Source organism: Lynx rufus, unplaced genomic scaffold (genome assembly GCF_022079265.1).
Source record: "Lynx rufus isolate CCGP_SWC_20201006 ecotype Redwood Valley unplaced genomic scaffold, mLynRuf1.p SCAF_9, whole genome shotgun sequence".
Classification (NCBI taxonomy): Eukaryota; Metazoa; Chordata; class Mammalia; order Carnivora; family Felidae; genus Lynx; species Lynx rufus.
The window spans coordinates 45,749,965-45,775,433 of NW_025814897.1; the positions used below are offsets into that span (position 1 = coordinate 45,749,965).

Sequence of the window (25,469 nt, forward strand, 5' to 3'; positions counted from 1 at the left end):
CCATTTTTCTCTTCTCTGCTGAAAGCCTTACCTTGTATATACTAACAAAAGAGCCCAGAAAAGCTCCGAGCTGGAAGTTTTCTTTATTGTAGAAGAGAGAAAATAGCCGGGATGGCTGTGTAAACAGATGCCGAAATGCAGAGGGAATTCGGAGGCAGCACTGGATCAAGTATCCCACGCTAAACATTCTGATGAAACCCTAGAGAAAATTGGGATAAAATTCTGATTTACATCCAAATATTTAAGTCCGACAGATATAAATTTTACTGGTTTAGAATCAAAACAGAACTCAAAAATAAATAAATAACACAAGTTTATATCAAAGCATTTTCAACGTTTATTTTTATTTTTGGGACAGAGAGAGACAGAGCATGAACGGGGGAGGGGCAGAGAGAGAGGGAGACACAGAATCCGAAACAGGCTCCAGGCTCTGAGCCATCAGCCCAGAGCCCGACGCGGGGCTCGAACTCACGGATCGCGAGATCGTGACCTGGCTGAAGTTGGACGCTTAACCGACTGCGCCACCCAGGCGCCCCTCAAAGCATTTTCAAAATTAAGTCCTAAGACCTCAAATAATTTTAAAACAATTACCTTAAAATAAGGGTAAAATTTTTCAGTGATTACACTTTCTTTGATTTTCAAAACCTTGGAAGTCTCACAAGCACTGGCCAAACTTGTCTATGCAACAAACTTCCATTTCTTGATATTCTGTTAACAATAACCAGGATTTATGATTCCTAAATCACAACTGAATTTTAGGAACAAAAGCAATGAAATTCCAAAAAAAATAGTTTACAAAACCAATGTGTTTTGGAAATTTTAACAGGGTACTTTTCTTTTTTTTCTTTTTTTATGTTTATTTATTTTTGAGAAACATAGAGTGTGAGTGGGGGAGGGGCAGAGAGAGAGGGAAACAGAATCTGAAGCAGGCTCCAGACTCTGAACTGTCATCACAGAGTCCCACGTGGGGCTCAAACTCACGAACCACGAAATCATGACCTGAGCCGAAGTCAGACACTTACTTAGCTGACTGAGCCACCCAGGCGCCCCAATAGTGTACTCTTCTTAATAACTGGTGTAAGTAGGAATTCTTTTGACAGAAAAAAATAACTTTATTTTTAGACCTTTGGTATCAACTTTTTAAATGATCAGGTTAAAAGAATTTTCCAGAAAAAAAAATTATACCTAGGTTTTTATTTCTATGCTCAACTGTGTCAGGCCAAAACATCTCTAAGAATCGGTAGCTTTTAAAGTACACTAAGCAAAACTTGAAAAAGCAAATGCACTACAAAGGCATACTTGCTGCCAACATTTTCCCATATCACCTCCAACTATTTATAGGGCAAAAAAGAACAGAGAGGATGACTAGTGCTGGTCAATTTCATTTCAGTATTTAGGGAAATGAAATTTAAACATCACTTCTTACTGACAGACTGAAAAATTCTTATTAGCACAAAACCAAATGTTATCTAAAAGAACAGTATTTTAAAAATTCATGTTTATGAATGTTTATGAAGTTTCATGCTCATGAGGAGGAGCACATAAGTCAGTGAACAAACAAAATAACTACAGATTAGTGTAAGTTTATGCAGGAAATAATCAAGACTCTAGGAGGGAAATCAACAGGCAGCCTATATTAAATTGGGTGATAAGGGAAAGCGATGGAGGATGTGTCATTTAAACAGACAGAAAAGAGGAGCTGGCATGATGAAAACATTTCAGATAGCTTGGACAGAAAGCACAAAGACAAAACAGAGACTGGCAGGTATGAGGAACCAACAAAAAGTGTGAATGGAGCACAGTGAGTTGAGGGGAAAGTAATTTGTATATTTCCTCAGGGATACGATTTAACATGTGGTGTAACTGAGCTGATGGAATAATGAGGTACACTGTCAAAATATATTCACTATATTTATGGTGTAAATTCCTCACCTACAGGTCTCCAAATAATTTTACATTCACAGACATATTACTCCAATTTATATGAAAATTGCCAAGTTTATAGTATTGGTACACATTTGCTGACACAATGACTAGATTTCTTCAATCCTCAGTAATTCTCCGTAACATTCTCAGATAATTTTTAATATCACTTCCCCTCTTCCCAAACTTTATCAAATACATCTGATTTAATCAAAATATTTCTCTTGGTTACCCTCCTGAAGTCTTCCCTTGAATTAGCAGTACGTCCAGTTGGAGGAAATAATGACTCTCTGGGAGCTGGCAGACCCTGAGGCTGCCAGCAATGTTGCTCTCCTCCCCTTTTTAAAAGTGGGGCAGAAAATCAGATTTAGAAGCAGTGTATCAGAAACCACTGCACAAGTGAAAAAATACTGCTTTAACCTCTAATCATATCCTTGGGGACTCTAAGGTAAGTGTTGGCTTAGGCAAATGCCACCATCAACATTAGATCACAGGCACTCATGTTCATAAGCACTAATGTGATACAATCCCTCTCTCCCAGAATGACTGCTGAGAGGCTGTCTTTTTTTTTTAATTATTATTATTATTATTATTTAAAAAAAATTTAACCTTTTAAAATTTTTTTTTGAGGCGGGGGGGCGGGGGCGTTCGCAGAAAGAAAGGGAGACTCAGAATCCAAAGCAGGCTCCAGGTTCCAAGCTGTCAACACAGAGCCCAACGCAAGGCTTGAACCCACAAACCGAACTGTGAGATCATGACCTGAGCTGAAGACAGACACCTAACCTATTGAGCCACCGAGGCTCCCCCGGAAGTCTACCTGTTGGGGATGCTGTACAACTCTGCTCTTCTCATCATCAACTGAGTGGGGATAAGACATTATAAGAAAGAACATAAACTTTTTGAAGTATCAGGATTGTGAGAGCCCCATCCACAACCAAAGAACTTGTAGCAGATGGTGCCACCTGTGCCAGACTAACTGCAATTAAAATAACTTCCGTCCCAGAGTTGGTGGCAATGGAGGATGGGGGGATGACAGGCACAGAATGGGGGATGGGCGAGGAGAGACACTCTACTACACTATTACGGAGTGAAGAATTTATGCCAGTGGGCATAGCTAACTTCCTTCATATAGAGCAACTGTGGACATGCTCCAGTTACATCCATGCCTTAAAAAACGTAACAACTTTACAAGTGCAACACCAAATGCCACCGTACCAGCTTGTGCACAGTGTATGTATGAGACTGCTCACCCACTAGTACACAGCATACTCCAGGGACCTTGATCTAAAATGTATTCTAATGAGAATACATTACAAAGTACAAATTTTAATAACTTTCTTTTTCTTTTTTGCTATGGTTGCTTCAGCTTCTCTTCTGCTTTGAAATTTTAACACTAATTTTTAAATAAGCGGATTTTAAAATTATTTAACAAAGGATCTGGTAAGTGAATACTAAAAGCTAAATTGTTACCTAATTTTCACAAATTCCTTATTTCTCAAGTCAAATGCAAAGCATAATAGCAATTACTGTCAATTTTTCCATTTACTTTGAAATCATGTTTTAATTATAAAGTTATTTCTATACATATTTCCTGCAGCGAATAAAGTGATACTTTCATATACTTACTTTAATGCAATAAGAGATGCAATTATCTTCATAGTGTTTGCAACATCTATGCCTTGGTCCATGCTTACATCTGAAATAAAACACAAATAACAAATTATGTGTTTATATATGTGTATGTGTATATATGTGCTTAAAACTCTGTAACCTAAAAAGAAGAAAATATTACCTACTTGTATTTAAATGCATACATCTTTTGGTTTCTTGGGACATAAAAAAGCAAATATAACAGATTTTTTTTCTTTGCAGTTCAGCATTTGACACAGTGCATAAAATATGTGACTGAAGTCAAAATACTTAAATGTGGAACAGAAAAAACATTGGTAAATATTTGTGACTAAGTATGAAAAATATGTATATATTATCTCTATACTCTGCCAAATCTTTTGGAAGCTTTAAGTTGCTTACTGTAGAGCATAACAGTCATAAATCATCCATGAAGTCAGTACTTGAGCAAAAATCATAATGGAAAGTGCTCAGGTTACTGGAATGTATACTTAATTATATTTGAAAGAAAACATCTGGAAAAGAAACATGATAGAGTATTAGAATTCAAAATTCAATTTTAAAAATAAATATAGAAATAGATCATGTGGGAATTCAAAAGTAGGTTATTTGTGATTTGACTACAAACCACTTGGTCCTCTTGTGTTTAGTAAACCTTTCTGCAAGGAAGACTACTGTTCAAGACACTGAAGATGCTGACTCCAGGACTATATATACATTCACTCGAGGCTTAAAAAAGTAAGTAACATATCTAACATGGGTCTAGCTCTCCCCCTTTCCCTCTGAAGAATTCATGTTCCAAAATGAGTAGTCTTTATAACTCTTGCAGACTGCAGTTAATTATCTTCATGGTTATATTAACTTTCTTGTTGATAATAATTTGTAGAGTAATATTCTGGCTCAAGGTCTCTCTAATTCCATTTGCAAACTGATTAGCAAAACCTTTTGGGAAATCCAAATCTGAGCCACAGCTGGAGTATGCAGGCAGCCTTTCATACACAAGGATGACAGCAGTAGTTTCTACTGACCGTAGCCCTTATGTCATTAGAATGATGGGACATGTCTGGCCATGTGAAGTTGAGGGCTTAAAGCTGGAGCCTAAAAGAGGTAAATCAGAGAAGGGTGGCCGTATGTAAACCATCACTCTTCATACTTCTAAGTGTCCTCTTCAAAGACATTCTTCAGCCAGTGCTACTGGAACTACACAGAGATTGTTAAACTCTCTTTGCTAGTGAAGTTAAATTCTGATAGCAGCTATACTGTCATTTAATCTTTCCTTAGTCTGTTCTTAAAACTTCTCAAAACCTGGACTCCCCATCTCCTGTCTTATCTGCTCTGCTTATGCATTACCCTGCATCTGCTTTCACAGCAGTGGGTACTCTGACAAGTTCTACCACGACCTGATCAGCTCTGATACCCAAGGTATCATTCATCCACATAATACATTCTCTGCACTTCCCTCTGATTCTTGGTGAACATGATTTCCATGAATAGGGATTCCCTCTCTCTTTTCTCCACTTAGGTGATTCATAACTATTTTGAACTTACTTAAGAAGTTCACTACCAATCACACCACTGGATATTTACCCCAAAATTACAAAAACACTAATTCAAAGGGATATATGCACTTCTATGTTTATTGCAATGGTATTTACAGTAGCCAAATTATGGGAGCAGCCCAAGTGTTCATCGATGAATGAATAAAGAAGAGGCGGTATGTATGTATGTGCGTGTGTGTGTACACACACAGTGCAATATTATTTAGCCATATGATATTGCGCATATGTGGAATTTAGGAAACAAAAAAATAAATGACTAAGGGGAAAAAAAGGAAAAAGAGAAAAACCAAAAAACAGTCTCTTAACTATAGAGAACAAACTGATGGTTACTAGAGGGGAGGTGAATGGGGGAATGGGGGGATGGATGAAACAGGTAATGGGGGATTAAGGAGTATACTTATCATGATGAAAAAATCAAAACAAGGGGATTCTGGGAAGATGGCAGCATAGGAGGACGCTGAGCTCACCGCGCGTCCTGCTGATCACTTAAATTCCACCTACACCTGCCTAAATAACCCAGAAAACCGCCAGAGGATTAGCAGAACAGAGTCACCAGACCCAAGTGCAGACGAGAGGCCCACGGAAGAGGGTAGGAAGGGCGGCGAGGCGGTGCGCGCTCCACGGACTGGCGGGAGGGAGCCGGGGCGGAGGGGCGGCTCGCCGGCCAAGCAGAGCCCCCGAGTCCGGCTTGCAAAAGCGGAGGGGCCTGACGGACTGTGTTCCGACAGCAAGCGCGACTTAGCGTCTGGGAGGTCATAAGTGAACAGCTCCGCTCGGAAAGCGGGAAGGCTGGAGGACAAAGGGAGGGTGAGCTGCGGAGCCCCCGGACGACAGAGCTCAGTTTGGCGGGGAACAAAGGCGCTCGCCAGCGCCATCTCCCCCGCCCATCCCCCAGCCAAAATCCCAAAGGGAACCGTTCCGGCCAGGGAAATTGCTCGCTCCGCGCAAACACCCAACTCTGTGCTTCTGCGGAGCCAAACCTCCGGCAGCGGATCTGACTCCCTCCGGCTGCCACAGGGCCCCTCCTGAAGTGGATCACCTAAGGAGAAGCGAGCTAAGCCTGCCCCCCCAGCGGCCGTGCACCTTGCCTTCCCACCCCAGCTAATACGACAGATCCCCAGCATCACAAGCCTGGCAGTGTGCAAGTAGCCCAGACAGGCCACGCCACCCCACAGTGAATCCCGCCCCTAGGAGAGGGGAAGAGAAGGCACACACCAGTCTGACTGTGGCCCCAGTGGTGGGCTGGGGGCAGACATCAGGTCGGACTGCGGCCCCGCCCACCAACTCCAGTTATACACCACAGCACAGGGGAAGTGCCCTGCAGGCCCTCACCACACCAGGGACTATCCAAAATGACCAAGCGGAAGAATTCCCCTCAGAAGAATCTCCAGGAAATAACAACAGCTAATGAGCTGATCAAAAAGGATTTAAATAATATAACAGAAAGTGAATTTAGAATAATAGTCATAAAATTAATCGCTGGGCTGGAAAACAGCATACAGGACAGCAGAGAATCTCTTGCTACAGAGATCAAGGGACTAAGGAACAGTCACGAGGAGCTGAGAAACGCTTTAAAGGAAATGCAAAACAAAATGCAAACCACCACGGCTCGGATGGAAGAGGCAGAGGAGAGAATAGGTGAACTAGAAGATAAAGTTATGGAAAAAGAGGAAGCTGAGAAAAAGAGAGATAAAAAAATCCAGGAGTATGAGGGGAAAATTAGAGAACTAAGTGATACACTAAAAAGAAATAATATACGCATAGTTGGTATCCCAGAGGAGGAAGAGAGAGGGAAAGGTGCTGAAGGGGTACTTGAAGAAATAATAGCTGAGAACTTCCCTGAACTGGGGAAGGAAAAAGGCATTGAAATCCAAGAGGCACAGAGAACTCCCTTCAGACATAACTTGAATCGATCTTCTGCACGACATATCATAGTGAAACTGGCAAAATACAAGGATAAAGAGAAAATTCTGAAAGCAGCAAGGGGTAAACATGCCCTCACATATAAAGGGAGACCTATAAGACTCGTGACTGATCTCTCTTTTGAAACTTGGCAGGCCAGAAAGAATTGGCACGAGATTTTCAGGGTGCTAGACAGAAAAAATATGCAGCCGAGAATCCTTTATCCAGCAAGTCTGTCATTTAGAATAGAAGGAGAGATAAAGGTCTTCCCAAACAAACAAAAACTGAAGGAATTTGTCACCACTAAACCAGCCCTACAAGAGATCCTAAGGGGGACCCTGTGAGACAAAGTGCCAGAGACATCACTACAAGCATAAAACATACAGACATCACAATGACTCTAAACCCGTATCTTTCTATAATAACACTGAATGTAAATGGATTAAATGCGCCAACCAAAAGACATAGGGTATCAGAATGGATAAAAAAACAAGACCCATCTATTTGCTGTCTACAAGAGACTCATTTTAGACCTGAGGACACCTTTAGATTCAGAGTGAGGGGATGGAGAACTATTTATCATGCTACTGGAAGCCAGAAGAAAGCTGGAGTAGCCATACTTATATCAGACAAACTAGACTTTAAATTAAAGGCTGTAACAAGAGATGAAGAAGGACATTATATAATAGTTACAGGGTCTATCCATCAGGAAGAGCTAACAATTATAAATGTCTATGCGCCGAATACCGGAGCCCCCAAATATATAAAACAATTACTCATAAACAGAAGCAACCTTATTGATAAGAATGTGGTAATTGCTGGGGACTTTAACACCCCACTTACAGAAATGGATAGATCATCTAGACACACGGTCAATAAAGAAACAAGGGCCCTGAATGAGACACTGGATCAGATGGACTTGACAGATATATTTAGAACTCTGCATCCCAAAGCAACAGCATATACTTTCTTCTCGAGTGCACATGGAACATTCTCCAAGATAGATCACATACTGGGTCACAAAACAGCCCTTCATAAGTTTACAAGAATTGAAATTATACCATGCATACTTTCAGACCACAATGCTATGAAGCTTGAAATCAACCACAGGAAAAAGTCTGGAAAACCTCCAAAAGCGTGGAGGTTAAAGAACACCCTACTAACGAATGAGTGGGTCAACCAGGCAATTAGAGAAGAACTCAAAAAATATATGGAAACAAACGAAAATGAAAATACAACAATCCAAACGCTTTGGGACGCAGAGAAGGCAGTCCTGAGAGGAAAATACATTGCAATCCAGGCCTATCTCAAGAAACAAGAAAAATCCCAAATACAAAATCTAACAGCACACCTAAAGGAAATAGAAGCAGAACAGCAAAGGCAGCCTAAACCCAGCAGAAGAAGAGAAATAATAAAGATCAGAGCAGAAATAAACAATATAGAATCTAAAAAAACTGTAGAGCAGATCAACGAAACCAAGAGTTGGTTTTTTGAAAAAATAAACAAAATTGACAAACCGCTAGCCAGGCTTCTCAAAAAGAAAAGGGAGATGACCCAAATAGATAAAATCATGAATGAAAATGGAATTATTACAACCAATCCCTCAGAAATACAAGCAATTATCAGGGAATACTATGAAAAATTATATGCCAACAAATTGGACAACCTGGAAGAAATGGACAAATTCCTGAACACCCACACTCTTCCAAAACTCAATCAGGAGGAAATAGAAAGCTTGAACAGACCCATAACCAGCGAAGAAATTGAATCAGTTATCAAAAATCTCCCAACAAATAAGAGTCCAGGACCAGATGGCTTCCCAGGGGAGTTCTACCAGACGTTTAAAGCAGAGATAATACCGATCCTTCTCAAGCTATTCCAAGAAATAGAAAGGGAAGGAAAACTTCCAGACTCATTCTATGAAGCCAGTATTACTTTGATTCCTAAACCAGACAGAGACCCAGTAAAAAAAGAGAACTACAGGCCAATATCCCTGATGAATATGGATGCCAAAATTCTCAATAAGATACTAGCAAATCGAATTCAACAGCATATAAAAAGAATTATTCACCATGATCAAGTGGGATTCATTCCTGGGATGCAGGGCTGGTTCAACATTCGCAAATCAATCAACGTGATACATCACATTAACAAAAAAAAAGAGAAGAACCATATGATCCTGTCAATCGATGCACAAAAGGCCTTTGACAAAATCCAGCACCCTTTCTTAATAAAAACCCTTGAGAAAGTCGGGATAGAAGGAACATACTTAAAGATCATAAAAGCCATTTATGAAAAGCCCACAGCTAACATCATCCTCAACGGGGAAAAACTGAGAGCTTTTTCCCTGAGATCAGGAACACGACAGGGATGCCCACTCTCACCGTTGTTGTTTAACATAGTGCTGGAAGTTCTAGCATCAGCAATCAGACAACAAAAGGAAATCAAAGGCATCAACATTGGCAAAGATGAAGTCAAGCTTTCGCTTTTTGCAGATGACATGATATTATACATAGAAAATCCGATAGACTCCACCAAAAGTCTGCTAGAACTGATACATGAATTCAGCAAAGTTGCAGGATACAAAATCAATGTACAGAAATCAGTTGCATTCTTATACACTAACAATGAAGCAACAGAAAGACAAATAAAGAAACTGATCCCATTCACAATTGCACCAAGAAGCATAAAATACCTAGGAATAAATCTAACCAAAGATGTAAAGGATCTGTATGCTGAAAACTATAGAAAGCTTATGAAGGTAATTGAAGAAGATTTAAAGAAATGGAAAGACATTCCCTGCTCATGGATTGGAAAAATAAATATTGTCAAAATGTCAATACTACCCAAAGCTATCTACACATTCAATGCAATCCCAATCAAAATTGCACCAGCATTCTTCTCGAAACTAGAACAAGCAATCCTAAAATTCATATGGAACCACAAAAGGCCCCGAATAGCCAAAGGAATTTTGAAGAAGAAGACCAAAGCAGGAGGCATCACAATCCCAGACTTCAGCCTCTACTACAAAGCTGTCATCATCAAGACAGCATGGTATTGGCACAAAAACAGACACACAGACCAATGGAATAGAATAGAAACCCCAGAACTAGACCCACAAACGTATGGCCAACTCATCTTTGACAAAGCAGGAAAGAACATCCAATGGAAAAAAGACAGCCTTTTAACAAATGGTGCTGGGAGAACTGGACAGCAACATGCAGAAGGTTGAAACTAGACCACTTTCTCACACCATTTACAAAAATAAACTCAAAATGGATAAAGGACCTAAATGTGAGACAGGAAACCATCAAAACCTTAGAGGAGAAAGCAGGAAAAGACCTCTCTGACCTCAGCCGTAGCAATCTCTTACTCGACACATCCCCAAAGGCAAGGGAATTAAAAGCAAAAGTGAATTACTGGGACCTTATGAAGATAAAAAGCTTCTGCACAGCAAAGGAAACAACCAACAAAACTAAAAGGCAACCAACGGAATGGGAAAAGATATTTGCAAATGACATATCGGACAAAGGGCTAGTATCCAAAATCTATAAAGAGCTCACCAAACTCCACACCCGAAAAACAAATAACCCAGTGAAGAAATGGGCAGAAAACATGAATAGACACTTCTCTAAAGAAGACATCCAGATGGCCAACAGGCACATGAAAAGATGTTCAGCGTCGCTCCTTATCAGGGAAATACAAATCAAAACCACACTCAGGTATCACCTCACGCCAGTCAGAGTGGCCAAAATGAACAAATCAGGAGACTATAGATGCTGGAGAGGATGTGGAGAAACGGGAACCCTCTTGCACTGTTGGTGGGAATGCAAATTGGTGCAGCCGCTCTGGAAAGCAGTGTGGAGGTTCCTCAGAAAATTAAAAATAGACCTACCCTATGACCCAGCAATAGCACTGCTAGGAATTTACCCAAGGGATACAGGAGTACTGATGCATAGGGGCACTTGTACCCCAATGTTCATAGCAGCACTCTCAACAATAGCCAAATTATGGAAAGAGCCTAAATGTCCATCAACTGATGAATGGATAAAGAAATTGTGGTTTATATACACAATGGAATACTACGTGGCAATGAGAAAAAATGAAATATGGCCTTTTGTAGCAACGTGGATGGAACTGGAGAGTGTGATGCTAAGTGAAATAAGCCATACAGAGAAAGACAGATACCATATGGTTTCACTCTTATGTGGATCCTGAGAAACTTAACAGGAACCCATGGGGGAGGGGAAGGAAAAAAAAAAAAAAAAAAAAAAAAGGACGTTAGAGTGGGAGAGAGCCAAAGCATAAGAGACTGTTAAAAACTGAGAACAAACTGAGGGTTGATGGGGGGTGGGAGGGAGGGGCGGATGGGTGATGGGTATTGAGGAGGGCACCTTTTGGGATGAGCACTGGGTGTTGTATGGAAACCAATTTGTCAATAAATTTCATATTAAAAAAAAAAAAAAGAAAGAAAAAAAAAATCAAAACAAGAAAAAAGATATACATAAAATTCTTTTAAAAAGTTCACTACCACAATTATTCCTGCCATCTGTTATCCCTTCCTTGCCTCTTACCTTCTGCATGTGGTGTATACTAAAATGAAGACAAACTCTTTAAATTCAGTAAAAATTCTGAGTACCTACACTGTGCTCACGTATGTGAGGCCACTCACATGTTATTTCATTTAATGCATACAACATTCCTTAACAAAGATCGTTAACCCAAGTTAACAGATGAGCACTTTAGGATCCAGAGTGGTTAAATCATTTGCCCAAAGTCACAAAGCCAGCAAGGGGTAAAATGAGAGTCTAACATAGGTCTTCTGATTCCCACTTCAGCTTCCTATAACCGATGTCTAACTTTCTATATTGATTATTCATTCGATACTCTCTCAAATATCACTACCAAGATTATTTTTATTAACTAATGTTCTAATTTTAAATCATTAAATTAATTTTCTTCAATATCTATACTAGAAATACAAATATTTGTATGAAATTCAGACTTATTTGTATAATATACAAATAAAGTTATCTTATTCCATTTCTAAAGCCCTGAACATTTCCACTCTTGCAAAAACAAAAACAAAAACAAAAACAAAACCCTTTACTTAAGGTTTGCTCCTTGTACCTATATCTTCTTGAATCTCTCCCAGAACTTTTCTTTCTCCTTCCTACACTTAGCATATTTGATTAGCACATATTAATCTGTTTCCCGAAGTTCCCCATTCCAGCTTCCTGCAACTCTGCCTAGTTAGACACAGAAAACTATGATAAGTTCATATAAATCTATTAAAAAGACCATATGATGGTCTACAGTCCAGACAAAAATAATAAATAACATTGACTTGCTATTATGTGCCTTTCATAAAACTCTATGCATTGTTTTTTGCAAAAAAAAAAAAAAAATACATCATCACTGAAAAGAAAACAAAAACACTTTGACATGGTACAAATATCATAGAAAACAGTGACAAAGTGTGCTAAGTATCAAGATAAAGAACTTACACTGAATCCACAAGTTTCCTGATTAGAGCAATTACATTCATTCTTCTTGGCTTTTCCTCATGTTTCTCTGTCTTCTGTTCCACTTTTGCATATGCCGCTTCTGGTGAGTAAGAATGTGTGGGAATTTCTTCCTTCCCTACAATAAACCTAAAGAAAAGAGCACAATGTGAAGAATTTTTCACCTTAAAAAAAAAAAACCAAAAAAAAAAAAAAACTTGACTTTGTTAATATACAAATACATTTTGGATAGTACCTTATCATTTAAAATAAGATTTTTCAAAATTTACATAAAATCTTATCCTGTAGAAGTACAAGCTTTAAAAATCTGAATGTTTCGTAAATGTTGACAGCCATTTCTTTAATAATACAAATTCTTCCACTAAGTTTTTTCTTTTAATTCCAGGATAGTTAACATACAGTGTCATATTAGTTTCAGGTGTACAATATAGTGACTCCACAGTTCTGTACATTAGTCAGTGCTCATCATGGTAAGTGTACTCTTAATACCCTTCATGTGTTTCACCCAATGCCCGCAACCCACCTGCTCTATGGTAACCATCAGTTTGTTCTCTGCTTAGTTAAGTTTCTACTTCTTGGTTTGTCTCTCTTTCTTTCCTTTTTTTCCTTTGATCATTTGTTTTTGTTTCCCAAATTCCACATATGAGTAAAATAATATAGTATTTGTCTTTTTCTGACTGGCTACTTAGCATTAATTATACTCTCTAGCTCCATTCATGTTGTTGCAGATGGCAAAACTGCATTCTTTTTTGTGGCTAAATAATATTCCATTATATGTATATACCATTTCTCTATTCACTCATCAGTTGATGGACACTTGGGCTGCTCCCATAATTTGGCTAGTGTAAGTAATGCTGCAATACACATAAGGGTGCATGTATGCCTTTAAATTAATGTTTTTCCATTTTGGGGGGCAAATACTCAGTACTGTGATTACTAGATTGTAGGGTAGCTCCATTTTTTAACTTTCTGAGGAATCTCCATACTGTTTTCCAAAGTGGCTGTGCCAGTTTGCATTCCCACTAACAGTGCAAGAGGGTTCCTATTTGGAGAAATAGGAACACCAACACCTTTTGTTTCTTGTGTTATTGATTTTAGCCATTCTGACAAGTGTGAGGTGATATCTCATTGTGGTTCTGATTTGCATTCCCCTGATGATCAATGATGTGAGCATCTTTTCACGTATCTGTTGACCATCTGGATGTCTTCTCTGGAGAAATGTCTGTTTATGTCGTCTGCTCACTTTTTAAAAAATCTTTATTTATTTATATTGAGAGAGAGCACGAGAGGGGAAGGGACAGAAAGAGAGGGGGAGAAAGAATCCTAAGCAGGCTCTACACTGTCAGCACAGAGCCTGATGCAGGGCTTGATCCCATGAACCTGAGATCATGACCTGAGTGGACACCAAGAGTCGGACATTCAACCAACTGAGCCACCCAGGTGCCTCTCATCTGCCCACTTTTTAATTGAATTATTTGTTTTTTGGGTGTTGAGTTATATAAGTTCTTTATATATTTTGGATACTAACCCTTTATCAAATATGTCACTTGCAAATATCTTCTCCCACTCTGTAAGCTTTTAGTTTTGTTCATTATTGCCTTTGCTGTACAGAAGCTTTTTATTTGATGTAGTCGCAACAGTTTTGTTTCTGTTTTTTCTTCCCTTGCCTTGGGAGACAAATCTAGAAAAAGTTGCTATGTCCGATGTTAGAGAAGTTATTGCCTGTGCTCTCTTCTAGGATTTTTATGGTTTCATGTCTCACATTTAGGTCCTTTTGAATTTATCTTTGTGTATGGTGTAAGCCAGTGGTCTAGTTTCATTCTTTTGCATGCTGCTGTTTAGTTTTCTCAACACCATTTATGAAGAGGCTTTCTCCCATCGTGTATTCTTTCCTCCTTCCTCAAACATTAATTGACCATATAAACATGGGCTTATTTCTGGGCTCCCTATTCTGTTCCAACGATCTATGTGCCTATTTTTGTGCCAGTACCATACTGTTTTGATTATTACAGCTTTGTAATAACTTGAAGTCTGGAATTGTGACACCTCCAGCTTTGCTTTGCTTTTTCAAGATTGTTTTGGCTATTTGGGGTCTTCTGTGGTTCCATGCAAATTTTAGGACTATTTGTTATAGTTCTGTTAAAAATGTTGTTGATATTTTGATAGGGATTGCATTAAATCTGTAGACTGCTTTAGGTAGTAAGGACACTGTTACAATATTTATTCTTCTGACCCATGAGCATCAGTTTGTGCCATCCATTTGTTTGTGTCATCTTAAATATCTTTTACCAACATTTTATAGTTTTCTAAAAATATGTATTCTGTATTTTATAGAATACAAGTCTTTCACCTCCTTGGTTAAATTTATTCTTAGGTATTTTATTACCTTTGGTGCAACTGTAAATGGGATTGCTATCTTAACTTTTCTTTCTGTTGCTTCACTATTACTAAATAAAAATACCATGAATTTCTGTATGTTGATTTGGTACCCTACAACCTCACTGAATTCATTTATCAGTTCTGGTAGTTTTTAGATGGAGTCTTTAAGGTTTTTTATATATAGTATCATGTTGCCTGCAAATAGTGAAAGTTTTATTTCTTCCTTACCAATTTGGATGCCTTTTCTTCCTTCTTCTTTTTTTTTTTTTTTTCAACGTTTATTTATTTTTGGGACAGAGAGAGACAGAGCATGAACGGGCGAGGGGCAGAGAGAGAGGGAGACACAGAATCGGAAACAGGCTCCAGGCTCTGAGCCATCAGCCCAGAGCCTGACGCGGGCTCGAACTCACGGACCGCGAGATCGTGACCTGGCTGAAGTCGGACGTTTAACCGACTGCGCCACCCAGGCGCCCCTTCCTTCTTCTTTTCTGATCACTATGGATAGGCATTCCAGTACTTGTTAAATATGAGCGGGGAAGAGTGGACTTCCCCATCTTGTTCTTAACCTTAGGGGAAAAACGCTCTCCATTTTTTGCCACTGAGTGAAATGTTAGCTGTGGGTTTTTCATATATGGCCTTTACTATGTTGCGGTGTTCCCTCTAATCCTATTTTTTGAATTTTTTTTTTTTATCATGAATGGATCTTCTACTTTAGAAAATGCTTTTTCTGCATCTATTGAAATGATTTTTTATCCCTTCTTTTAATGATATGATGAATCTCACTGAACCACTCTTGCATCCCAGGAAAAAATCCCACTGGATTGTGGTACGTGATTTTTTAAAATTTTTTTTAATGTTTTTATTTATGTTTGAAGGAGAGAGAGAGAGACAGAGCATGAGCAGGGTTGGAACAGAGAGAGAGGGAGACACAGAATTCAAAGCAGGGTCCAGGCTCTAAGCTGTCAGCACAGAGCCCAATGCAGGGCTCAAACTCACGAACTGTGAGATCATGACCTGTACTGAAGTCAGACACTTAACCGACTGAGCCATCCAGGTGCCCCTGTGGTGCGTGATTTTTTAAAGTATCATTGGGTTTGGTTTGCTAATATTTAGTTGAGGATGTTTGCCTCTATGTTCAACAGAGATATTGGCCTGTAGTTCTCTTTTTTTGTAGTGTCTTTATCTAGTTTTGGTATCAGAGTAATGCTGGCTTCGTAGAATGAATTAAGTTTTCCTTCCTCTTCTATTTTTTGGAATAGTTTGAGAAGAATAGGTATTAACTCTTCTTTAAATGTTTGGTAGAATCCACCTGTGAAGGCATCTAGTCCTGGACTTTTGTTTGCTGGGAGTTTTTTGATTAGTGATTCAATTTCATTGCTGGTCATCGATCTGTTCAAATTTTCTATTTCTTCTTGATTCAATTTTGGCAGTTTATATGTTCTAAGAATTTATCCATTTCCTCTAGGTTGTCCCATTTGCTAGTATATAATTTTTCACAATATTCTCTTACAATCTTTTGTATTTCGGTGGTGTTGGTTGTTATCTCTCCCAGTTCGAATTCTATTGTTTTGAGTCCTCTTTCTCTCTCTCTCTCTCTTTTTTTTTAATGAATCTAGCTAAAGGTTTATCAATTTTTTTATCTTTTCAAAGAACTGGCTCCTGGTTTCACTGAGCTGTTTTGTTGGTATTTTTAGTTTTTATTTTGTTTTTTTCTGCTCTAATCTTTATTATTTCCTTCCCTCTGCTGGTTTTGGGTTTTGTTTGTTGTTCTTTCTTTAGTTCCTTTAGATGTGTGGTTAGGTTACTTGGGATTTTTCTTGCTTCTGAGGTAGGCCTGTATTGCTATAAACTTCCCTCTTAGAACAGTTTTTGTTATATCCCAGATTTTGGACTGTTGTGTTTGCATTTTCATTTGTCTTCAAGTATTTTTTAATTTCATCTTTGATTTCTTGGTTGACCCATTCATTGTTTAATAGCATGTTATTTAACCTCCATGTATTTATGTGCTTTCCATGTTTTTTTCTTGTGGTTTATTTCTAGTTTCATATTGTTGTGCTCAGAAAAGATGTATTTTATTACTTCAATCTTTCTGAATTTGTTGAGAATTGTTTTGTGGCCTAAAACGGGATCTATTCTGGACAACGTTCCATGTGCACTTGAAAAGAATCTGTATTCTGCTGTCTTAGGATGGAATGTTCTGAATATATCTGTTAGGTCCATCTGGTCTGATATTCAAAGCCATAGTTCCTTGGAGATTTTCTGCTTTTTATGATTGATTACACATTGTCTTTCTTTGTCCCTAATTTCATGAAGCCTTTGTTTTAAAGTCTATTTTGTCCAATATAAGTTGGTACTCAGGCTTTCTTTTCACTTCCATTTGCATGATAAATGGTTCTCCATCCCTTCACTTTCAGTCTGCATATGTCTTTAGGTCTGAAATGAGTCTCTTATAGGCAGCATATAGATGGGTCTTGCTTTTTTATCCATTCTGTCATCCATGTCTTTTGACTGGAATATTGAATCCATTTACATTCAAAGTAATTATTGGTATGCATGTATTTATTGCCATTTTGTTACATGTTTTATGGTTGTTTTGTAGTTCCTCTCTGTTCCTTTCTTCTCTTGCTCTCTTCTTTCATGATTTCTTGGCTTTTTATAGAAAAATACTTGGATTCCTTACTCTTTATTTTTTACAAATCTATTACTGCTTTTTGATTTGTAGTTACCATTAGGTTTATACATAACACCTTCTGCATATGAGTCTATATTAAGCTGATGGTTGCTTACTTTTGAACTCATTCTTTACTCCTCTCCTCTCCACATTTCAGATATTTGGTATCATACATCCTTTGATTTTGTGCTTCTCTTGACTGATTTTTAGATATACTTTCTGTTTTTATTTTTGTTTGTGTACTTCTCATTTCTTCTCACTCTTACTTACGGTTTTTGTTTTTCCTTTTACAAAGCGCCCCTGAGCATTTCTTGTAGGGCTGGTGGAGTTATCATGAATTCTTTTAACTTTTGTCTGGGAAACTCCTTCTACTATTCTTAATGACTGCTTTGCTGGATAGAGTATTCTTGGCTGACGACATTTCACTATGAGCACTTTGAATATATCATGCCAGTACCTTCTGGTGTGCAAAGTGTCTGTTAAAAAATCAGCTGATAGCCTTAACAGATTTCCTTTGTATGTAACTGTCTCCTTTGCTCTTGTAATCTTTAAAATTCTTTCTTTATCACTATTTTTTTGTATCATTTTAATTATGATGTGTCTTGGTGTGGACCTCCTTAGGTTGAATTTGTTGGGGGATCTATATGGCTCCTGAATCAGGATCTCTGTTCCCCGCCCCACCCTCACCCCCTCCCCCAGCAAGATTTGGGAAGTTTTCAGCTATTATTACTTCAAATACATTTTCTGTCTCCCTTTCTCTCTTTTCCTTCTGAGATCCCTATACTGTGAATGCTATTACACTTGATGGAGTCACTGAATTTTCTAAGTCTATTCTCATACAGTATTTACTTGTCTCTCACCTATTCATTTCGATTGCTTTCCATTACTCTATCCTCCAGGTCACTTATAGGCTCCTCTGCTTTCTACAGCCTACTATTTATTCCATCTCTTGTATTTTTAATTTCATTTATTGAGTTCTTCATCTCTGATATGTTACTTTTTAGCTCTTTGGCAAGGGTCTCATTGATGTCCCCTACCCTTTTGTGAAGTCCAGTGAGTATCTTTATGGTCATTACTTCAAATTTTCTATCAAGCATATTATTTTTGTTTTACTTAATCTCCTGCTGTGATTTTGTCCTGTTTTTCATTTGGAACATATTCCTCTGTTTCCTCACTTTGTCTATCACTCTGTGTTGGTTTGTCTGTGTTAAGAAAGTCAGCTACATCTTCTACTCTGGAAAGTAGTGCCTTTATGAAAAAGAGGTCCTGTAGTGCCTTACAATGCAGTGTCCCCTGTTCACCAGAACCTGGTGCTTCAGGGGAATCTCCTGTTTGTGTTGCTTGTGTCCTGCTGTTGTGTCTGAGTCACTTTCTTTTAGTCCAGACGTCTTTACAACTCTGTGCCTGATATGGCCTTTGCTTGCTATCTGTGGTGTTAGTGAGACTCTGGCTGCAAGCTCTGAGGAGGCAGGACTGCAGGATGGCTCAGAGGTGGGATGGTGGTGTTAGCAAAATCTACACAGAGCCCAGGACTGAGGCCAGCAGGCTTGGAGTGGGCCAGTCTTCAGGAGAACACATGGGCAAGGCACATCGCTAGCAGGTTAGATAGCAAGTGTCTGTGCAACACCTCCCACAGGTGGCCCTGTGTTTATGCTGTGGGGCAGATGAGGAAAATGGTGCCTGACAGCTCCTTTGTTCTCAGAGAAGTCCCCCAACACACTTGAAATCACTACAAGGAGACCTTCCTCCCTCCCATTTGTCCCAGGCACTGTGCAAACTGTAGCTTCTAGGTTGTCTATGGTCTTTTTAAGGGCAAGACCCAGCTATCACTCACCCTCCCATCTTGCCCAGCACTGAGTCAGCTGACTTTTTAAGCCCCAGGCTCTAAATCCTGCTAGTTATACAAACCCATAGAATTCAGCCCCTCTGATTTTCAAAGCCAGATGTTATGGGGATTCATCTTCCCAGTTTGGGCTCCCAAGTGTGAGAGAGCAAGACCATTTCTTTGACCTCTCTGCACCCACAGTTCCCTCCCTTCTGTGGGTAGCTCCCAACCACTGTTTCTGCCCTTCCTAATTTCCTAAATGTGGCTTCTTCTCTACATTGAGTTATGGAGTTTGTTTTGTCAGTAGTTGGATTGCTTTCTGTTATTTTACACAGATGTGGATGATATCTAGTTGTAAACATGGGATGAGGTGAGCTCAGCGTCCTCCTACTCCACCATCTTCCTAAACTCTCAACAATGCAGGTATTTTAAAATCAAATTAACCAAGTAAAATATAGCATAGAGCTTTTATGGCACACTGTTTTAACTTAAGTCACCACTTTTTAAAGATATTACACACCTTAAAGTTTTTTCAAAGAAGCAAGTGAAATATTTACTTGGGTCTACTAATTGATCACAAAAATTCTATTTTTGCTCTAAATTCTACTAATAGTTACAACTGAATGAGTTTCTCATTTTTCAGTGTAAAGTTATATCCCAACACTTTGAGTCATAAAATAGCCACATTGTGGTAGAAATTCATATAACAATACTCAGGGAAATGGAGGGAGCTGCAGAATGAGGATCATAAAACAGTCAAGAGTCCATGTATTCTCACAAAATTTCATTAGAAAACCTTAAATTCCATGTTATCCTAATCTATTTATTTACCTTTGGAGAAATTTAGTATCAAGGAGAAGACACTATTCTTATCTCATTAAAACTGGACTATTTTTTTCCCAAAGACAATGTGAAAAGAAAAGAGAGAGGAAAAAAAGAAAGGAAGAATGAAAGAGTTGCCACCATTAGATATCCCTCAATCAGTATCCTTCATCTGTTTTCATTTTTGCTGTTTGTACCTTCATTATAAGAGTCATTGTTCTTTTAAAGAATAACTAAGCTTTCCCAAGAGAACTCTACCTGCCGAACTTTCAGGAAATACCTTAAAATGCAAACAAAAACTAGGGATCAATAATACTACACTAAGGTTCTGGAACGTGGGACCTATGACAAACACAGTAAGAAAATGCAAACACTCAGAAAAGAGAGGTGAAAAAAAGCTATTACTATCAACTGCAACCCAAGTTTGTTAGGACAAACTTGATAAAACATCTAGCTTATTAAATCATAAGGGATATGCAATGAGATTGTGTGCCACAAGATGGCAGTTGTGCAGTCTAAGTAGCTCTTATTCCAAAAGAATTTGGTTCTTATTCATGGGTGTGCATGGACAATTTAAGATCTGTACTACTGTTCTTTATGAACAAGATAAAAACTACGTTGGAACAGTTATAATAATCTCTCTTACACTGTTCATAACACTGTTGCTCTTTTAGCCAGGACTGACCATCTCAGATTAGAGGTAACTTCCTCAGAGAAGCTGTCTCTGCCTAATCTGGAGTGAGTTAGCGATCCTTCCTTTGTGCTATCATGTCCCAATAAATCCCCAATAGTAGACGCACCTTGTTAGTAGGCTACATCCCCCGTTAAACTGTGGGGTCTTGAGAGACTCTGTACATCTTCTTTGCTATTATACCCTAATGACTGGTATAGTGTCTGGCACACAGTAAATATTTAATTAATATATACTGAATGAATGACTATAGTAATAATTAGCATTTTTGGAGCATTTACTAAATGATAGGTACAGTAGTGTTATTAAATCATTTAACCCTCATAGCAACACTACAAACTAGGTGCCATAATTTCCATGAGAGTGAGCATGAAACCTTGCCCACACCCACAGCCAATAACAGTAACTATTTGAAATCAGAATTGTCTGACTCTAAATCCTGGGTTCTTAACCACCAAGCTGTATATACTTCTAAGTATTAAACTATGTTGATCCAGGCTTACTATACCTTAAGGCTCCTGAACTGGCTCTTCCCCTTTGGTTCTACTCTTGACTCTTTCTACCTACTCTCATAACTTCTACTAAACTTTAAGCAATAAGTAATAACCATTTTTTTCCAGAACATTTTCCTCTAATACAGAGAAAATTCTAAGTACAAAAAGTCCAGCCCAGTCCTTCATTTTAAGTGGGTTTGAAGAAGAGACACAAAAATATCTGACACATTTTAAGTTTTTGTAAGGATTCTGGGAGCCTAAGGAGAGACACGGGAGAAAAGGCTAAGTTTTCTCTTTACGAAAACCAACTTTTGGTTTTGTTATAAACTTTCAATTTAACACAGAATCCATTACAGCCAGTGCAACAACAGCAACAACAACAAGTTATTTTCTAAAATGTTTCATCATCTGTAAAATAAATTTTTTAGCGTTTATTTATTTTTGAGAGAGAGGGACAGAGACAGAGTGTGAGTGTGGGAGGGGCAGAGAGAGGGAGACCCAGAATCCAAAGCAGGCTCCAGGCTCTGAGCTGTCAGCACAGAGCCCGACCTGGGGCTTGAACCCACAAAGCATGAGATCATGACCTGAGCCAAAGTCAAATGCTCAACTGACTGAGCCACCCAGGAGCCCCCATCATTTTTTAATGAAGAATATAATATGAAGAAATCACTGCTGTGTATAGTTATTGCTACTACAGAGTTTCCACAACCAAAGATATTCAAACAGTGGACTCAATCTGTCCCCTCCCAAACTAGTCTTGTTGCATGCCATCTGATTTTCTGTTAATAGTACCTTTTGTCAGGTACTTAGGTTTTCAACACTTGGCTCCTACCAAGGATTGGAGGGAAAGAGAAAAAAGGAAACTATTGGGCATTAGGTCTTCATTTTCTTCTACTGCACATCTCAACTTTGCCTCTTTCTCTTTAATCCTCCACTATCACCCAATCTCAGTCCTTTTCATTTCATCTTTCTTCTTTCTTGTTCTTTCTTTATACAAGGTCCCAAATACTGTGGCCAGACTAGTCTTTCTGAAACAATGTCAACCACCCTGCTCAAAAACCTTTAGTGGGCCTTTACTGCTCATCTTATCAAATTCAAATCTTTTCGTGTTGTTGTTCAGGTCTTCCATAATGTGGCCCTGCTTGATTCATCATAAAAACAAAAACAAAAACAAAAACAAAAACAAAAAAACAAACAAACCTTATAATCCCTAATATAAGCTTTTCATGCCAATTAAATTCCCACTCTTACTTCACATTTCAGGTTTATAATTTTCATGCTTTTGCTAACATAATTCCCTTCCACCCAGAAGGTTCTTCCCTTCCCTTCTAGTTCTCTAAAGCTACCCTTCAATTACACTTTAGGGATTATCCCCGTAAGAGTACTAATGTAATAGGAAGCGCCTGGGTGGCTCAGTCAGTTAAGTGTCCAACTTTGGCTCAGGTCATGATCTCATGGTTCGTGGGTTTGAGGCCCGCGTCGGGCTTTGTGCTGACAGCTCAAAGCCTGGAGCCTGCTTCGGATTCTGTGTTTCCCTCCCTCTCTCTGCCCCCATCCCCACCCCCCCCCCCCCGCTCATGTTCTGTCTCTGTCTCCCTTAAAAATAAACGTTAAAAAAAAATTTTTTAAGAATAATAATACAATAATAGCCAACATTTCTTGAGCACTATGTGCCATGCACAGTTCTAAACATTTTTCATGCATTAACTCATTTGATCTTCAAAATAAATCTTCTAGTATTGATCCACTCTTTTCCCTCCTATACTTACAATGAATACTACACTGTTAATGTTCACTAAGCATCTACTGTATGTACTGAGGAGAACAAAATAGGCAACATTTATGACACAAAATAGAAAAGCACTAGGTTTCAAGTAAGTATATATATATATACAGTCACTGTGTGAACATTAAATTAGTCAAGCATTCTTAAGCCTCAATTTCTTCTTCATGACACGTGGGCATAAAAATACCCATCTCACAGAACTGTTGTGAAAATTTTCTAATCGATGTGAAAATGCTTGGTGAACTATAATATACAATGTTGGTGCTAACCAACATTTCCACAGTTATCTACCATCTGCCAATAAGTACGGTAAGAGATGGGCTACAGGGTGAAAAGCAGATTCTAGTGACTCTAGTGAAGCTAAGAATCCGAAATGTGTCTGACATGAGCCCTCCCCAAATGAAGTCCAGACTGTGGTACCACAGAATTCAGTATTTAATTTTGCAATCATTGTCCATGTGTAGCTTTGTCTTTCCAAAGCTCGTTAAAGAGAGAGTTCTTGTAATTCTTTTCTAACATCCAATGATATGAGGCACACAATAGGCCCCAAAAGTATTTGGTGATTGACTGGGTTTTAGGGGAAAAGAAATCTAATAAGTTACTCTTTTAATGAAATATCACAAAAGTGACTTTGTGACTTCTACAATTATTTTCGGCTAGAAAACTGAGTAGATAAATATCTCTTAAAATATGTGTAATGGTATTACTTTTTGAAAAAGTTAACTTGCAAATTCTTTCTTAACATGAAGTTAAATAAAATACGTTACTTACCTGAGGGCAGAGAATGTAAATCCTTTCAAACCATCTTTGCATCTAGAACAATAAAAAATTTTATGCTAAGATAACATGTTTTGAGATATAAAGTAGTATATTAAATAGCTATTAAAATTTTTTTCTGAAATAGATTATTTTTAAAAGGTGAAACTCTTGGGGCGCCTGGGTGGCTCAGTCGGTTAAGTGGCCGACTTTGGCTCAGGTCATGATCTCACAGTCCGTGAGTTCGAGCCCTGCGTCGGGCTCTGTGCTGACAGCTCAGAGCCTGGAGCCTGTTTCAGATTCTGTGTCTCCCTCTCTCTGACCCTCCCCCGTTCATGCTCTGTCTCTGTCTCAAAAATAAATAAACGTTAAAAATTAAATAAATAAATAAATAAATAAATAAATAAATAAAAAGTGAAACTCTTTTAGGACAGTGATCCGAGCACTATAAATGCAACAAACAATGAAGCAAGCCATCTTACACAGGATGATTAAAATGTCCTATGCCAAATTAACATAATTTAAGGCTCAACTCTCATATTTGCAGGTGGAAGACAGATTTAAGTATATCTTCTCAGAGCTCCATGTGGACTTCATTTTTGAAGGCTGGGAGTGGAGTGTTTCACTTTAGGCAATCCCCAGGGGAGCAATTTGTTGAGAAGAAAAGGCCACATACACCTGCTGGGTATTATGAATAGGTCAATTCTAGGTCCTGACTTCTCCCTACTTAATAATTCAGTGAACGTGGAGCAAGGAAGAGTTGGCAGACACAAAAAGGCTTCAAGTTTAGTTCACCGGTTTTAACTTCTGAGTGAGCCCAATCGGAATGGATAACATATCCTGGGGAACAGAGTGGGGCTGAGGGGAGGGCACAGGTGCAGAAGCCCAAATAATATTTACTGAGTACTTACTATTGCTGGGCATTGTTTTGGGCCCTTGATGTGTGTTGTCTCATTTAATTATATCACACCTCTTTGAATAGGTATTTCTCTAATCCATAGCTGGGCAGAGCCCCCACTCCTGCCCCCAAATGCAGCAACTTCCAAGAGGTCACAAAATAAACAGCAATACGAATTCAGGAAAAAAATTTAAAAGTCCATCTGAATTAAAAGCTATGGTTTTCTCTTATACCTCCTTCTGAAACACTGTATTCCTTTTAATTGGGGGAAGATTCAAACTGTGTGACAATTAAGAAAAAATGATTCTCAGATCTGCAAAAAATATTTAAAGAAGATTTTAAAACAGGAAAATTACTAGACTAGTTTTAATGGCCTGCTTTATAAGTTATGAACAAGTTAGTAAAGAATTATTGGGTATCTAATATCAAAATCCCTTGGAGAAACTATAGAGATTGGTGATACAATGACGCTCTAATGTATGTTAATTTTAGACACTGGATATTCCTGGATAAAATGTACAGCCTCAAATCTAATTGGGCAATTCTCACAGTATGCCTTTTATATGAAAGGTCACAAAGGAAATGCACAAAATATAAGAAACCTATCTT

The 25,469-nt window shown here is 38.4% G+C and overlaps 1 protein-coding gene across 1 annotated transcript in view; it reads right to left on the reverse strand.

Moving 5' to 3' along the window:
- Nucleotides 1-25,469, reverse strand: part of TMEM135 (transmembrane protein 135) — a 267,526-nt gene that overhangs the window by 17,655 nt on the left and 224,402 nt on the right. Inside the window, exons 7-10 of the mRNA XM_047071520.1 lie at nucleotides 23,978-24,019; nucleotides 12,521-12,667; nucleotides 3,550-3,619; nucleotides 32-199 (exon numbers count right to left, since the gene is read on the reverse strand). Of these exons, the coding sequence (XP_046927476.1) occupies nucleotides 32-199; nucleotides 3,550-3,619; nucleotides 12,521-12,667; nucleotides 23,978-24,019 (427 nt within the window). The remainder of the gene's footprint in view (nucleotides 1-31; nucleotides 200-3,549; nucleotides 3,620-12,520; nucleotides 12,668-23,977; nucleotides 24,020-25,469) is intronic.